The sequence below is a fragment of the Lygodium microphyllum genome, chromosome 20 (genome assembly GCF_053477565.2).
Source record: "Lygodium microphyllum isolate KBCC chromosome 20, Lygodium_microphyllum_v1.1.10, whole genome shotgun sequence".
In the NCBI taxonomy this organism is placed as follows: domain Eukaryota; kingdom Viridiplantae; phylum Streptophyta; class Polypodiopsida; order Schizaeales; family Lygodiaceae; genus Lygodium; species Lygodium microphyllum.
The window spans coordinates 136,693,643-136,712,066 of record NC_141154.1 but is presented as its reverse complement, the minus strand read 5'-3'; the positions used below and the strand labels follow the sequence as shown (position 1 = coordinate 136,712,066).

Below are 18,424 nucleotides of genomic sequence, written 5' to 3'. Positions count from 1 at the left end.
ATTTGGACTCTACAATCTCAGACGTTAGTTGGCAGCCCTCCACTCCTCCAAGCGGCCTTTTGGAGCTTGCGTTTGGCTCTCCCCCTTGCAGGCAACATCTGGTTGTGGTCTTCCTCCTCCAAGAGACAGCTCTATTACTTCATTTACAGCTTCTTGCTACTGCCCTCTGCTCTAGGCATCATTCCTATTGTCGTCTACTCCATTTATAGCTTGCTACTGCCCTCTGCTCTAGGCATCATCCCTATTGTCGTCTTTGTCTTTTGACTCCCTGGTAATCAGCCTTTGGTGTTTTCCTCATCTTCCGCACTTCGATTGGTGGTCACAGCACTTGGAATCTATCTCCGATGGACGTCACTCTCCAATACTCCATTGCTCTGCTCTTGGGCATTCTATATACTCTTACATTCATTTACAACATTCATTCCCTTCAGAGTTTCTTCTCTCTATGTTTGAGTTTTGAGTTTTGCGTTTTGAGTTTTGCATTTGCATTTTGCGTTTTGTGTTTAGAGTTTGAGTTTTGCTTGTCACTGTCTGAGTCTTTGTGTTCCAGCCTTGGTCGTACATGCTGTGCTTTCTCGGTACAAACCCTAGCATATCTTCACATTCTAAACAAAGCTAGGAGGTTGTGTGACATAAACCTCCTCATGAAGATCACCATTCAAAAAAGTAGTCTTCACATCCAACTGATGCACATGCCAATCAAAATGAGCAACCAAAGCAATGACATTGCAAATGGTGATCAAACGGGAAGTGGATGCAAATGTCTCATCATAATTAATCCCATGTTGTTGGGCATATCCTTTGGCAACAAGATGTGCTTTGTAGCAATCAATGCTACGATCAGATATACATTTTAATTTGTAAACCCACTTTGTGTCTATAGCACGCTTACCAACAGACAAGTCACATAACTCTCATGTGCCATTATTATGAGTAGAGTCTATTTTTAATTGCATAGCTACCATCCTTTTTGCAGTCCACAAAGGATTGACCAATATGTTCAATGAATACCACATCTCCAATAACAAAAATCTTCTTGGTGGAGGATCGGTACAAGCGGTGCCCTTTACTTTCTGCACGGTAATCAATTAAAATGCATGTGACAGCCTTGTCTTGCAATTTATGTCTTCATGGCTATGGCATCAAGGCAATATGCCAAACAACCAAAGACATGAATATATAACACCACTGGTTTCCGGCCGTATATTTCCCCCCTTGATCGGTACGAAGTGTAATCAGCTTGCATGTGTTGTCATCTTCAGCCAAGGCCAAGAAAGTTTTAAAGCATGCCAACACTTCTAATTTGTGCCTCAAAGCATATGTCCAACAATGATGAGTCATGTCATCAATGAAGTCAACAAAGTACAAGTATTCTTCAACCGATTTGACATGCATGGATCCACAAACATCACTATGCACAAGCTATAATTTTTGATCAGCACACATAGATCCACCTACACAACTCACATACACTGTGAATAGGCGCTTTCAACGGAGGGAGATCAAGCACTATATTTTTGCTTTTTACATGAAGCAAACTACCATAATTAAGATGAGCAAACCAAGCATGCCATAACTTAGTGTCACCCACAATGATAGCATCAACGTGTAATGCATCCTCTGATGTTCTTCTCTCATATAAATCAAGTTGACAAAAGCCATGTGAAATTCAACCACAAAACCAACACATGCAATGGCTAAAATTGAAAGCAAGTTTTTCTTCATGCCTCGCACATAAAAGACATTTTCAAGCGTGATAGATTTTCCATCTACTATAATAATGGGATTCTGTCCAATGCGTTAATTTACATACGAAGCATTATTAGCACATACTGTAGTGATGGGTCAGCATGAAGATCAAGACAGTAGGTATTTCTTAGGCGCAGAGTGACAGAGAAAGTGGGAGAGAGCAAAGCAGAGAGTGTGCGCTCTTTTTGGTACAATGACGAGTGTATATCTTTAGGTTTTTAGATAGATATATATGTGTAAGTACAAGTGCTAAGGGTGTGTTCGCCACTTGAGCACATTTAAAGGCACGACAGCCTTTATTCCCAACAATCTCCCACCTAAAGGCAATGTGCCTTAAGAGGGGAAAAGAATCAACTATCTATCCAACTCCCATCATCTGTTGGCAATGAGCAAACCGCTCTACTGGAAGACCCTTCGTGAGAAGGTCTGTAGGATTATCATCTGTATGCACTTTGACAAGCTCAATGCTATTGCCATCAAGTACATCTCTAATGAAGAGATACTTCACCTATATGTGCTTTGTCTTTGCATGAAAGACAAGATTCCATGCTAGCATGATAGCACTCTGACTATCACAATGGAGAACACGTAACTCTGTGATGCCAAGCTCTCTCACCAGACGTGAAAGCCATAAAGCCTTCTTGCATGCCTCAATAGCAACCACATACTCTGCCTCTATAGTAGACAATGCAACACACTTTTGTAGCTTGGAGATCCAAGAGACTGCTCCTCCTGTGAAAGTAAACACATACCTAGAAGTAAACTTTCTACAATCCGCATGACCAGCATAGTCTACATCCGTAAAGCCAACAGCAGATGCCTTCTGCTTTCCAAAGCAGATGCACAACTCCTTTGTGCCTTTGAGGTATCTCATAAGACCTTTCATTGCTTCCCAATGCTTTTTACCAGGGTTTGCCATGTATCTGCTTACCACTCCCACTGCAAAGGCAATGTCAGGACGTGTAGCAACTATAGTATACATCAAACTGCCAACAACTGAAGCATATGGTATCTTGACCATTTCAGCCTTCTCATCATCAAATATAGGGTTTTCCTCTGCACTGAGTTTCACGTATGGAGGCAATGGAACCCCAATTATCTCCCCCCCCCTCCATATTGAAACGCTACAAAACCTTAGAGATATACTCCTATTGAGATAGAGAGAGTAATCCTTTCGACCTATCTCTAAGTATTCACATGCCAAGAATGTGATTTGCATCACCAAGGTCCATGTCAAAGCTACCATGAAGACTTTGCTTCAGTGAGTCCCAAGGCATGAGTATCCCTGCCAGCAATCAACATGTCATCAATATACAAAACCAAGATAATCAGGCTGCCATCTACTGCCTTCTTGGTGTACAAGCTGTGATCCACTTGACTTCTATGGAAACCTTGAGACTGCATAAATGTATCAAACTTATGATATCATTCTCTTTATTCTTGTTTCAGCCCATACAAACTCCTTTTGAGTTTACATGCCATCTTCTTTTTCCCTTTTTCCACAAGCCCTTCAGGCTGCTGCATATATATGTCTTCATGCAGATCACCATGTAAGAATGCAATCTTTACATCCATCTATATGAGCTCCATATCTTCAGCTGCAACCAAGCCCAAAATGGTTCTCAATGTAGTCATCTTGACTAGAGAAGATCTCATCGAAGTCAACTCCATGTTCCTGCTTGTACCCCTTCGCAACCAATCTTGCTCTGTACTTTAGCAAGGAACCAGAAGTGATCTTCATCTTGTAAACCCATTTGCAAGGAAGTGCTTTCTGCCCTTTAGGCTACTACACAGTCCCAAGTGCCATTTTTCTCAAGAGATTCCATTTCTGACAACATGGCTTTATACCATTTCTTATTGCCCTGTCTGTCCATTGCTTCCATGAAGCAAGATGGTTCACCACAATTTGCCAACATGATATAATCAGCCACATAATTTGCACCAGGAATGAATCTATCAGGTTGTCTAGTAGCCCTAGACGATCTCCTAACCCAATGATCATTGTTTGTTGGTTGTTGAGCATTTTCAGCTTGCTGTCCTGGCATTTCAGCCTGCAAATCAGCATTAATAGCTTACTGTCCTAGCTGTTCCTGCACATGTAGTGGCGCATTATCATAGGCAATAGCTGACTGATCATTTCCAGCATTGTTTTTTGCATTTACAGGTTCATTTACAGCAGGTATTTGCTGCTGTACAGCGGGCACATTTTGTTGTCCAAAATGTATTTCTTCCCGGAATATAACCCTACAGACCTCCTCAGTCTTTTCAAGCTATTTATGCATGCGATCTTCCCGGAGTATAACATCATTGCTGCGTACTACTTTCCTTTTCTCGAGATCCCACAGTCTATACCCCATTTCACCCTTATCACCATATCCTAGGAAAATGCATTTATAGGACTTTGGCTCAAGTTTGCTGCATTTTTCTTTACAAATGTGCACAAAATCCTCGCAGCCAAACACTTTCAGGTGAGCATATGAAGTGGCTTGCCCGACCTCGCTTCTTGGGGAACTCCCCCCTCAAAGACCTATTTGGTAACCGATTAATTAAGTGTACGGCTATCATAACAACCTCTGTCCAAAAACCATGGGATAATGCAGCATGAGACAATATCGTACGGACCTTATCCTGTATGGTCCAATCCATACGCTCCGCAACTCCATTTTGGGGTGGATTATGAGGAGCAGTGAGCTCCCTCTTTATCCCTTTGCTGTCACAAAATGCCTGAAAGGCCTTGGACACATATTCCCCACCATTATCAGAGCGAAGACACTTGAGTGTCTTATCAGTTTGATTTTCAACCAATGACAAGAATTTTTTGAACTTGTCAAGTACTTCTTTGCTACGAATAGAATAAACTCATACCTTTCATGTAGCATCATCGACAAAAGTGACAAAAAAAAATTTCCCCCTAAGGATAATCCTGGCATCTGACATATATCTGAATTTACTAACTCTAAAGGAGAAGATTTCAAAGAAATAGACTTTTTATGAGACGTCTGTGCATGTTTACCATAAATACAATGATCACAATGCTCAAAATCAGCATAACGAAGACAAGGCAAGTAACCCAAACGAGAAAGCACTTTCATTCCTATTTGACTCATGTGTCCCAACCGGCCATGCCACAAAAAAATGCTTGGCTGCTCGGTTATGGCAACAACATGATTACTCACACTAGATACATGGAGAGGATACAAAGTATCACTTTTACAACCTCTGGCAATCACTCTAGATCCCTTACAGATCTTCCATTTTCCATCACCAAAGGTGGTATGAAAACCATCATCATCTAGCTGCCTTGTGCTAATCAAGCTCTTCTTGAGCTGAGGTACGTGCCGCACATGCTGAAGTGTAAAGATAGAGTCATGCTAAAACTGTAACTGCACATTGCCAATACCTGCAATGTCACATGCATAGTTGTCCCCAAGATGGACAACACCATGTCAACCCCCTGTATAGGCACAGAACCGCTCTCGATGAGGGGTGACGTGAAAGGAAGCACCCGAATTGAGAATCCAAGTATGCATATCCTCATCTGTATCTGCAAGTAAAGCATGTGCATCAAAGTGTGAAGAGACTAAAAGTACGTCATTCCCACTATCCTCACTGTAATGAGTGACTACATTCACCTCTTCGATTTTGACACTACTCTTCTTGGATTGTCCCTCTTTCTTCTTTTCCTTGCTATCATCTGTCTTCTTACCTTTTCCTTTCTCTTTCTTCCATTTGTAGCAATCACATTTAAAGTGACCCTTCTTGCCACAATGGTGGCATTCAACATCTTTGCCACGTGATTTACTGCGTCCCTTGCTATCAGATTTGCCTTTCTGCTGTGATTTGCCCCTAGTATGCAAAGCACTTGAAGACTTACTAGATGCATTGTTCTGCCGATTTATTTCTTCCATGAGTAGAGCACTCTCTACATCAGCATACAAAAGAATTGCATTGGAATTGCTCATAGCAGTCCTGAATGTATCCCAACTCTCTGGAAGAGTACAAAGCAAGAACGTAGCCTTAAATTCTTCATCAATCAAGAACTTCAAGGCAACCAGCTAGTTGAAAATAGAGTTAAACTCACTCAAGTGAGTAGGCATTGTTGTACCCTCTTTCATACGCAAATCCATAAGCTTTTTCAGCCAATACACTTTGCTTGTAACACTCTTCTGTACATACAGTTCTTCCAGTCGAGTCCATAGAGCATATGCAAAATCCAAACCTTCAATGTTAAACAGCAAGGCATCAAAAATTGATAGCTCAATGGTTGAGCGTGCAAGCTCATTTAACTCATCCCAATCTTCCTATTCCATGTCCGCGGGCTTTGCCCCTTTGGTTTTAATCAGCTTTGACTGCTTCTTTTGCAACAGGATATTGTAGCATTGTTTTTGCCAAACTGCAAAGTTATGTGCTCCTTCAGGCTTCTTTATGTGCATGAGATTACTGCTCTCATTGCTGCCAGCCATGATTTTCAGCCCAAATGTGACAAAAAATTCAGCAAATGCAGGCCCAAATTGTCACCCAAGTGACCAAGGTACAAACAAGTACCAACCAGCAATAAATGACCACGTAGAAGCACAGATTTCAGATCTATAATTAAATTTTCGGAAGCACCAAACCATGTGCTACAGCATTCCACAACTGATTACAGCTGTTCCAAGGGCATATACATCACATTACATGAGAAATCCCAAATTTTAGCTGCAATTTCTGTTGTACATGTACTCATGGGCATAAAATTTGACACGCACGGTCAAAAGCCCCAAAATTTTTGTGCTCAAAGCATCAACCACACATCTGCACTTTCTCTGTCATGCAAAAAATAAGCTAATTTTTCCAAAATAGAGCAATTTCAGCATAACCCCCAAATTTTCCAAGTGTTGGATGTCCAAATTACATGGAATTGAACCTGCATGTACATAGAATGACCAAATGGTGCACAAATTTTGCCCAAACTGCAAAAGCCCCAAATTGCACGGGGTCCAATGTGCATCAATGTCAAGAAATTGGGTAAATTTCAGGCCAATTTGTACATATACATGAAAAGCCCCAAACGTCGGAATCAAAATGTCACAAATTCCTGCAATTTCTGAGACAGATATCACTCTTGCATCTTTCTCGTACCAAATCTAGACAGATTTCCAAATTTTCCAAGTCCTGCATGCACTAATTTCAATGAAATTGAAAGAATTTCACTAAAATGTGAAAGAAACCCCAAAATTCCCGGGCAAATGTGCACCGACTTTGCAATTTCTGAGTCAAATTGTCCAGTTTTGTGTTAAGATCTCCAAATTCGGGAAAAGCCCCAAATTTTTGGGCTTGAATTGCACGAAAATTTGTGTTGTGCCTCCACACATGAATTCTCGATAGGGGAACATTAAGAAAAAGGAATTTTGAAGGAAAAAAAAAGTTGAACGATGGCTCAACGGACCCGCCGTGCAGGTCGTCCCCTGGTACCTGCTATCTCGGCACGTGTTGATAGCCTCGCCAATTGGTCCGTCACGTGTGGAGGCCGCCACCAATCCATCACTTGTGCAGCTCGCCAGCTGCTAGGCTCGTCAGTGCGTATGCAAATCGGCACCCTATCACGTCATGCAGCTCGTTCGTCGGCTACTTTATAGGCGTCGTCTGGTCCCATTGAAGAGAAAGTGCCGCCTGATGCCACGGCTACAGCTCCCACCAGTCGCCTGTCTAACTGGCAACACATCAAATGCCTGACGATTGACTGCCTCACACCTGCTTGTCACGTCAGAAAACGACCTCACGACCTGCACGCATGCTTGTTAGCTCCTGCTCGAACTCCGAGAAGTACGAACGCCTCAACCGCAGCTGTGATACCAGTTTGTAGTGACAGGTCAGCACGAAGATCGAGACAATAGGTATCTCTTAGGCGCGGAGTGACAAAGATAGTGGGAGAGAGCAAAGCAGAGAGTGTGCACTCTTTTTGGTACAATGACGAGTGTGTACCTTTAGGTTTTTAGATAGATATATATGTGTAAGTACAAGTGCTAAGGGTGTGTTCGCACCCAAGCACATTTAAAGGCACGACAGCCTTTATTCCCAACACATACAACGGGTCCCCCTTTTGTACATTTGCATATGATACAAACAAGTCACGAAAGGATGTTATGTGCTCCGAAGCTCCACTGTCAAAATACCATGTGCTGCAATTTTCAGCCACTAGTAGACCATGTTCATGTGAAGAAGGATCATATAAACAACGCACAACAGAAGCATAAGACTGTCCAAATCAATGTCCAAGCTTGCTAAACGTGTTGTTGAATCCTTTCCACTTACTGAATTTTCAGCAACAATCATGCCCGATTGTTTCCTCTTTTCACTTGTCATCCTCTTTTTGCATTCTCCAATAAGATGCCCCTTTTTTCTGCAATAATTGTATCGCTTTATCTTAGCACCCTCATCCTTAGTGCTTGAAGAGTCCGAGGAAGAAGTTGTTTTGTCTTTACCCTTTGAGTTTGAGGGCTGCCATGACTTCCCTTTGTTTTGATGGCTGGCTGCAAATGCTTGATTGTCCATACTTAGGTTAGAGCAATTCACCCTTGATTGCTCTTCTTGCAATAACAATGACACCAACGCATTGAATGTGTATGCCTCGGTATCTCCTTTTGCAAGTGAAGTGTAGTGGCAAAACTCCCGTAAGTATCACATAGGCCAACCAAGACTATAGATACAAGAGAGGCATCTGGAATTATTTCAACAATAATTGCAAGCTACTCCATGATGTCTTTGACACATGTTATGTATGCATCCATAGAATCACCCTCTATCATGTGCTCCAATCTCAAACTATTTGTGCAAATATACTACTCGAGTCTCATTATGACTCCTTGGCCATTGTGCACAACCAAATATGCAAGATAGCATGTCTCTTGCATGAGAGTGCAATCAATGCATGAGCTTGGGCATCACGCCCATCCCATCCCTACCAATTTGCAATGGGAGGTGCAACAAGAGCTAGCGGAAGATCCACCGGTGACAATGGATGAATCAGATAAAGTTGCAGCATTCTATGTAGTCGAGCTTGCAAGCCTAACCTCTAAACCACATATATAACCCCAAAGCTGCTTGGCAACTAAGACATGCTTTATCATGTATGCCTACATAGGATAATTAGTGCCATCCAATTTATTAGAGTCCCCAAACATATTAACCAAATCATTTTGTCTACCATTGCTTGCTGTAAGTTTTTGGTTTTTTGTGATCAGCTCTGCTGTCCAAAGTGCAAATGCAAGGGCAGCACAAAAATTAAATAAAGAAAAGGCCAAAAAGCTTACAATTTTTCACGAAATTGATGATGGCAAGGAAGAATTTGCAGCTGAAAGGGCTCCAATGTCCGCGAATGTCGATGTAGAAGTTGTAATTGGCCTTAATCTCCTTGAATTTGAAGAAATCTCACAAAAGCCCCAAATTTGGTTGCTGAAATTTTGTGAAATTTGAGCTTGAATGTGAAAAGGCCTAAATTTTTGGTGCATAATCAGACAATTTCGGGCGCTGAACACAAAATCCCCAAAATTTTGGTGAAGTTTGGGGTTTTTAGGCAAAGGCTCCAAAATTTTTGAAGAAATTTGGGGGAAATTGATACCTGCTGCAAAATCCCCAAATTTTGTGCCTATTAGGAGGACTGTGCATGAACAAGAGTTTTTTTATGTAGCTAATGCTGATTAAGGCTTGGGAGCACTGAATATTTTAATGTTATATGCTGTCATACAAATAACACAACACATGCGCAGCGTGAAATGACCGTCGGTGGCTAGACAGGCAATATGCACACTGGTTGGTGACAAGCTTGCCGAACAACATGACGAGAAACGCGTAGTCTAGAGAGACACGTAGCCTATCGAGATGAGGCAGCACTATCATGGGATTCTTTGCCCATGGTCTAAACATAAAACTTTTATCCTTTACATATATCACTTAGTCACTTGTCATCTAGACATGCTACATAGAGACTTGACTAGTGCAATAAGTCTTAAAACCCCTAAGTCCACCAGCATATGGCATGGTGTAGTAAAGAAGAGACTCTGCCTTAAAATATAATAAATTTATCATGGGTCCTTGACAAGATGACTAATTTTGGTTACTAACTCTCTTATCCATCCTTATATTGCTTACATAAAGATATTACAAGTTCTGTAAGTCATGGAACATTAAACAAGAGAAATATGGTTAAGAGCAGATGACTTGGTAGGTTCCCTTGGATTATATTTTCCAGAAGCCAATGATGTGGTTGTGTACTTATGATATTCAAAAGTTTTAAGTGTATTCACAAGCCAAGTCACAAGGAAGATGGAGTTATCTAAGTTGACTAAGCATAGGACATTGTATATGTCTTGTACCTTGCTTGTGTGACTGATAAAATAGTCAAGGAAGAAAAGAAGAGGGCAGCGTGATCAGCGCCGCATTTTTCAGGCAAATCTCTGGATTGAACAGGGCACCATGGATGGAGGAGTGATTGAGGTGTCCAAGCCACCACACAAAGGGGAAAGCTCAAACCATCCAACTACAAGTAACTACAGAAGACTCCACTTGACATGTAAGTATCTCTCTTCCCATGCATTAACGAAAATGGAAGGCCACTCTTGGCTGAGTAAAACAGGGTAAATATGTATAAAAAGGAGGGCAGCAGCCCATTCAGGGATTATTATTCATGCTCATGAAAGAAGCAAGAAGGAAGCTTTGAACATTGCTTGTGTCTCTATCTATGGAGTAGCAACTCTCTCCTTTCAAGTGAGCCTCTTGTTCCACTTCTTGATCTTTAATATCAAGACTTGTGGGCTGAACTAAAAGGCCCAAGAATGCTCTTTAATGGACTGAATTTCTGTTTACAATGCATCTCTTGCATGGTTCAAGAGGTACTTGCATTTGTGAAGAAAAAGAGAAGGGCACTGTCTTGTGCACCTACCTCTTGATGAAATCTCTCCTCTATCAAGAGGAGATCTTGGGAAACATTAAGCTCAAATTTGGACTATGCAGCCCATTACTCTCTTTGTGGGCTGAATCTTGTTACACTAATGCACCATTTCTGTTCTCTTATGGTTTATGAAGAGAACATGCTCTACTTTCACTTGTAATTGCTATATCAAAACACTCTTGCCTTGAAAGGACATTGTAGATACTCTTCAGGAGAATATTGGTCTTATCTTGGATTATCATTGGCTGCCCAAAACAGGGAATTCATGGGCTGAAGCTTTATTTGTGATCCACTTCTTTAATCTTAGGAGAACATAGGCTGTTCTTGGTTCATATGAGTGACTATAAGCTTTACTCTTTGTAAGTAAACTTCAAGGACATCTTTTGACACTGTTAAGAGATACTTTTGGTCTCTTCTTCTCAGTCTAAAACAGGGTATTCATGGGCTGAATCCTGTAAACAAAGGTTCTACTTCATCTCCAAACAGTGCAAGTACAAACTAAACCTGAAATTCTCTCTAAATAGTATCCTGCTTCCTCTTCATTCAAGGGCAGTTTTAAAGAAGTCTTTTGGTGATTTCTTGCCATACTTTGGAATTATTCTTGGCTGTCCATAACAGTCAATCCATAAGCTGAAGCTTTTATGCAGCTGCTTAATTTAAGTTACATTGATCTAAGTCATGAAACTCGTGAACTTTTCATGAAAACCCAACAACAGTGATGCTAGTTCAATAACCTTGATTTATTCAACGGCTGATATAGGCAGTCTTCTTCTTGATCCTCTATCTTCATTGTACTAATCAGTTGAAAAGAGAAAGTGTCTTGAAGATCTTCTTCATGCCTAGGCTGAAATAGGCAGCTATACTCATAGGCAAGGAAGGGCAAGACTCTTCTTGTATCAATTGAAGTTGTACTCCTGTTTACAATTCATCCATCTTTGTGATCATGAATTTCAAGTTCTTAACCCATTTATTCGACCGTCTTATGTATAAATCTGTTTTCCCAAGTTAAGTCAAAGTAAATGGTGAGCTGAAGGTTGTGAAGTTCCTCTCGAACCCACAAATATTCGCTTGTATCTACCTTTCTCTTGAAGACACATCTCCATCCATCTTGTCCAGTTTTCTTGCCAAACCCCTATGGTGACCTTCAACCCTACGCGCTGCGACAGTGCAAGTTGCTTAACAGGGAGGGACTATTGAGATGAGGCAACGCAAGCTGTATGACATGAAGGGATTGTCGAGAACAATAAAATGCAACAAACTGTCGGCTACAAGCGCAAGGCTATGACAGATCAACACAAGCAAGCAAATGCCATGGGCAACAAGCGAGATTTGATGGGACTAAAGCATGCTACTGGAACGTGGCCGAGCACGAAGCTCAATGGCGGCAGTGGCGGCAATGGCTTACGAGCTAAGTAGTGGCAGCTGAGAAGAGGTATTGCTTTGATACCACTGTTAGGTTAGGGTTCATCAACATGCGCGCACGCACGCACACTCACAGTGAACAAGTGAATAGCAAGAGAAGAGAATGTTGGAATGTCACATCCACTATGTGAGAATGATATGAAAGCGCAATCCCTAAGGTACTAAGTATACACCCACTAACCCATGTTCACGTGAGTAAAAAACCCTTCTCCAACTAGAAGATAAAAAGTACCCATGGATAAAGAAGCATTCACACCAGAACTTAGTAGGCGAGGTAAGTGTAACAAGGGATGCTAGGCATGCTAAACCTTGAAATTGGAAACTAAAAAGTGGCATGGGAGGTATAGTCATTACCAATTCCAAATTTGCCTTAGGATGATATTTCAAAGGATTCTGTTACAATTCTTTTGAAGAGCATGTGGTTTCAAAATGATAGCATCTATACAATGGTGGACAGGTTCAGCAAGTACTACTAGATCCACATCAATGCGGTGGAGGTTGCATAGCTCTTCATCAAAGAGATCTTTCAAGAGTATGCATTGTTGAGCTAAAAATCAATTACCCACAGATTAGCTCTTTAAAACAACCCCAAAATAGTAAATTGCCAAAAGTTTCATAAAACGGGGAGTGGTTCTAGAGAGTCTCTGTGTCCCACATGCAAAACCCTAATTTGGGAGGATCCTTCCACATCTATAAATAGATAGGTTGTCCACCATTCAGCCCATCCTTTTGTGCAAGTTTCTCGCATTCACGTGCAGATTTTAGCCACCATTAGCCTTCTTCCCATGGCTGTCCAGCCCCTCCAGACTGTTGCCATGTCATCATCCTCCCCTAGTAACCTATCCACTGCTGCCGCCCATCACTCCAGTTGCCGGTGACATCATTCAGCCCCTCGAAATTGTTGTGTTTGCTGATAAGGGAGGCTCCAAGCATCTGCTTGGCATCAAACATGCTGTGTTTTGCACTGCAAGCCCCAAAATGTCATCCAACGCTCCACCAGTTGCTGCGTTTTGCTGCTCCCCTCGTCATTCAACACCTCCTCCGTTGTCACCTAGCTGCCTACAGCCTTGGTGATCAGCATTTTGCACCTTCCCACTCTCCAACATCTCCAACTCGTGGTTACAACACTCAAGATCTATCTCCCTGGCATCACACTCCGACACTCATTGCTCTCTCCTTGAGCATTCTGTACACTCTTGCATTCATTACATTGATTCATTCACTTCAGAGTCCTCTTCTTTGTCTGTTTGTGTTTGTGTTTTTGCGTTTTGAGTTTTGCACATTGCTGTCTAAGTCTTTGTGTTTTAGTCATGGTCGTACTTTTTGTGTTTCCTCATTGCAAACCCTAGCATATCTTCACATGGGTTGCCAATAAGGATCACATTTGATTGTGATTCTAATTCCACTAGTGGGCTTTGGAGACCTTTGTTCTATGGCTTTAGAATGAAGTTAGCGTTCTCTATTGCTTTTCACCCACAATTTGATGGGTAGGTGGAGAATTCCAATTATACCACCACTACCATGCTTTTTTGCTACTATTAGGATCATCAAGTTGCATGAAAGAAGCATCTACCATTGATCGAGCATGTGAACAATGATACAACCCATGCCTCTACCAAGCAAACACCATTTGGAATAGTTTAGGCATGACCAATTAGCAATACCTTTAACTCTGCTTTGGAGACTTCTACCACAAGTTGTGTTAGATTAGTTGATTGTGAACATAGATTAGTTGTTGAAGTAGATTCAAGAGAATATCCAATGGAACTAACAAGCAACAAAAGAAGGGGACAAACAAGCATCAACACGAGTTGATCTTCCAGGAGATGAATGGTGCTATGCCAAGATCCAAAAGCATTGATACGCTTTGGAGAGTGTTCACCTAAGCTAGCACCTTAGAAGAACAGGCATCTCCGCATTGTTATGAAGCTAGAATAAGTGACTTATCAATTGGAGCTATCCTCTAATTGGAACATGAATCCAATGTTTCATGAAAGTGATCTTGCGGAGTATCATGCACCTATTCCTATAGCAACCCCAGATTAGGAGAAAACTAGAGCTACTAGATGATTCAGGAGTTTGGGGTGAGAGAACAAGTGTTGCTTCATAGGTACAAGAAGGGTACGCAAAGGAAGGATCTTCAATATCTACTCAAGTTTAAGGGTTACCCTAGGTAATGAGGGATGTGGTTTTACGAATCTCAATTTGTGACAACTCCTTACCATTACTTGGGATCTACTAGGAAGCTATGCCACTAAGGAGAGCCATAGTTCTAGTGGGGGAGAATGTAATAGACCTAGGCACCACCTACATACACATGGGCGGGGGTAAATGACCAATGAGGCGACTCCACAATTCAAAGTGAAGTGTGATGGTTTATGCTTGGGCTCTCAAAGCCATACTTGTACAAATCTCTATAACTGCTATAATAAAGATTTGAGGATCTCTTCCACTATCTTGGGTTCTCTCATCTTCTATTGAGTTGCGCAAATTGGAACCTAGTGTCTACAATGATCCTATTTGAAGTCAAAGTAGTCAAAAGTAGCCATTTTTGCACCACATGTCAAAGTAGTCAAGTAGCCTTTGTTGCACCACGCCTAGCAACACAAGCTCCATAGTTAGCTCACCATAACAAGTGGAGTCCTCCATTGGAGCATAATCATGCCTACCTAGTCCCTCATGTAGCCTTTGCTGCACCACGCCTAGCAACACAAGCTCCATAGTTAGCTTGCCATAACAAGCAGAGTCCTCCATCGGAGCATAATCATGCCTACCTAGTCCCTCATGTGAGACAGCACGGACATATCATGTCATATATCCCACCATGAACTTGGTGTTGGATAACTAGTCCAAGATATTTACTTGATGTGACCATAATGCCCCAAGATTTTCTATCCACATGGATGGAGTAAGACTGATCATAGACTGGAAGGTCAGCAGGCGATGTAGTAGCAGGATGCAGTAGCACAGGCCGATGAACACAAGGTATGGAGGTCGACCAGCTGCTGCCAGATGCAAAAGCCAACCTGCTGCAGGGTCAAACCAGCTGCATGCCCTAATCAAAGAACACTTTTCTGCTGAATTGGTACACACAAGCTGACTTCCCCCAATTTCTCTTCATCAAAACCTCAACTACAACAAGTAGCAACAATAAGTGACAAGCTAACCAGATGTGTAACTGCCCCTTAATCCACCAAAACAGCAACAAGCAAGACTTTCTTTAACTCTCCCTATCAAAACCTTGTATTCAACTTTCAAAACCTTGCAAACCCACAAGTGACCACCAAGGAAGTAAAACGCAAAATAGAGGGAGCAATAACCTGACTCGCTTGACTCTCCAGACTGCAATCCCAGAAGGTATCATCACAGTCTTTAAGAGTCCCTGGCTTGTTGAGTTGCACTTCTCCAGACTCTCCCAACGGGATATTTTCAGTGGATGTTGGCTGATTCTGATAGTTACCAGCTTCCTTTTTCTGGTCTTCCTCTAGCCCATAATGCTCCTTAAGTAAATTCTCCGATTCCTTGTTCTGCTTCACTGAAGGTGGCCTCATTCTTTGACTCTCCGACTCGATGGAAGATGGTGTGTGCTGACCAGACCATTGTTGCTGAGGAGTTGAAAATGGAGATCCTAGCTTTTGCAACTGGAGAAGTTGATGCACAATTTCATGTGTAGGCTTTAAACTGCTACATGCCACATTCAATGTTTCCATGCCCATCACAGCCGCTGGAACTGATAGGTTGGCCTGCAAACAGAATCAACAAACTATAGTATTTCAGAATGCAGAATGAGAGGGTTAGTATGTGCAAAACAATGAGAGGCTCAGTATGTGCAAAACAAGGACCTCCACCAGTCAGCACTGGCTTCACAGCTCTGCTGATCTAGATAGCTGCAGAAACAGTTAGCACAATACAAAAAGTTTTCTTATTAACATTCAACTGTCTTGAGAAGAATTCCTGATCCTAATGTATATGCCAGTTACAAATGCAAACTTGGTGTCTCTTCAGTTGACATGAATTAGGAGTTTACCTTAGGAAGATTGTTTTGTCTGAGGGAGGAAGAGGCAGGATATAACAATGAATTCTTGGTGTTCCTGTTCAATGACTCTGTCAGAAAGTCACCTGACCCACTTGTAGGGCCCCAACAGCTGCTGCTAGCTTCAACACTCTGTGTGCTGGCCAGGCCAACTGCACCCTGGGAACTTGCCGACAGGATACTGCTTATATCACAGCCCCAAAGACATGCGAGCTCTGCTGCAGATGGGCACCCTGTGAAGCAGTCAATAGATTGGTGCTGATGCTGCAAGGAGGCCCCAGCAGGACTTCTGTGATTTGACCGCTCACACTGTTGGCATAACCAAACATTCTCTGTTGCACAACGAAGTACTGCAGGTCCTGTGTTGCAACTGTCACAGAGAAGAGTCCTCGAATGCCGTCTTGAAAGAGCATTTGCAGAGTGAACATGCTGATCACAACACAGGCAAAGTCGGGCAGTGTCTGCTCTGCAATATACAGTAGAACGTGCTTCCCCGCAGAAATCACAGTTTGTCTCCATGAACCAAAATTTGACTTCCTAAATGAGACTTCAATTCTGGCAAGTAACCTGCTAAACTAGTATGAACTTACTATCTTACGCACAACATGGAATGATTTGCTTCCTTGCTAATCTGCTATCTCCTCCTCCTTGGGGTAGGCACAGTGATACTACAAAGCTGACATCCAAGAAAAATCTCTGCTCTTCGTTCAAAAACTGCTATTCCACGGGCTGTCACAGAACTTAGTCAGAAACCCTAACCTGATTGCTTCGACAATCCCACGTATTTACACTTAGCTGCAAATGCGACCTTCCGAACCGCTGCGTTCTGCAGTATGATGATGCCTCACTGACAGCTGATGATGTGTTACAGATCAAATACGCACCTGATGGACAAAACGGCAGCTTCACTGGCCAGAGTTCCGAGCCATAATCAAACTCAATGCTGTTAAAGGTGAATCTTGAACCACAAACTATCTAACGCACGCTTATTTCACCACCAAGGAACCGATAGTCGGAGCATGCAGAGAGGTAGGTGCGTTTTGAGCCTGCTCTCAAACCCTAAATCCGTCCGCACTGGTCCCGGAACTCCAATCAATTCAGGCAAGCACAGCTGTCGGGCAGTGTATGACGAGTGCGTGGTGATACGGCCATGGCATGTCAGCTGGTGCGCTTGCAGGGAAGGCATCCATGGATGAACAGCAATGGGGGGAGGGAAAAGGCTGCAAACGGATAGCCAAGACAGGCCAATCTGCCTGAAAAAGGCACGGGCCGCTCGTAATCAAAGAGGACAAAGCGAGCCTGATTAATCCCGCGCCCTAATCAAAAAGGGTAAGCCCTTAATCACCCCCTTAATCTGCCGCCCCCCATCATCCACCCAAAAGTGCAAAAAGTGCACCAATCCTGGATAGGTGTCGTGCTGACATGGCCTCGCTTTCCAGAACCCTCGCCTCCCCCAAGGCGCGCTCCGCATCGCGATCCTCTGCCACGTGGACGGCCGGGATGGAGCCACATCGTACCTCGTGTGAAAGCACGTATCATGCGCCGTCGCAAGTCACTGGTCGTGACTCGTCCAGCAAACAAAACAACAAAAAAGGAGGCACATTAGAAACGACAAAACCCATTGCGTGTACCAACCCTCGTGGTCCCATTATGAACGCAATCAAAGGTTCAAGACTTTAAACTTTGAACACATACATGCTTTAGACCCTTTAAACTTTGAACACATACATGCTTTAGACCCTAGCGTAAAGGCGCCATGCTCCAGCCGCGTGTGGCAAGGACTAGTAGGATAAGCACAAGCCAAGCACTCGTAGTATTAACTTTTCGAGATGCAATATGATTTTGTATCGGTTGAATATCAGGGCTTGCGTCAATGCTTGTAATCACACGGCACCCAAACCCTTGACCACTAACTCGATAATAAGTGGTCCCGTTGTAACATCAATCTTGGTGACCATCCAAGTGGAGCCTTACTTACTCTTTACATCACACAAGATGCCTTCACCACCGCTACCAGTGAGAGCTGGAACCCGTGACCTTGGTTTTCACTCAATCTCACTAGCTCTTGAGCTACCGGCCCTTGGCAAGATTAACTTGCTTAGATATTCCTTGGCAGGATTAACTTTTCAAGCTATTATATGGACTAGTGATGTTACATGGACAGTTCCCTCAATGCTTCTAGCTTGTAAAGGTTAGCATGGCTTCAAAAGTAGCCATGCAACTGATGCTTTGGGGTTGCTTCACCACCACACTAGAGTCTCCTTTTCTATTCCACTTTTTAGCTTTGCCTT

At 42.6% G+C, this 18,424-nt stretch overlaps 1 protein-coding gene across 7 annotated transcripts in view; it reads right to left on the bottom strand.

The window, feature by feature from the left end:
- The window catches only part of LOC148019453 (zinc finger protein CONSTANS-LIKE 9-like), a 29,231-nt gene extending 11,822 nt beyond the window's left edge, over positions 1-17,409 (bottom strand). For 3 of the 7 annotated variants that reach the window (XR_015687597.1, XM_087661088.1, XM_087661090.1), the window contains exons 1-2: positions 16,128-17,407; positions 15,421-15,843 (exon numbers count right to left, since the gene is read on the bottom strand). Coding sequence is in view for 6 of the 7 variants with exons in the window: in XM_087661088.1 (XP_087517214.1) it covers positions 15,421-15,843; positions 16,128-16,652 (948 nt within the window). In the remaining variant the exon portion in view is untranslated. Of the gene's footprint in view, positions 1-15,420; positions 15,844-16,127 lie in introns of all 7 variants that reach the window. The other 4 variants (XM_087661093.1, XM_087661092.1, XM_087661089.1 and 1 more) reach the window with 3 other exon arrangements.
- Positions 17,410-18,424: the final 1,015 nt, after the last annotated feature.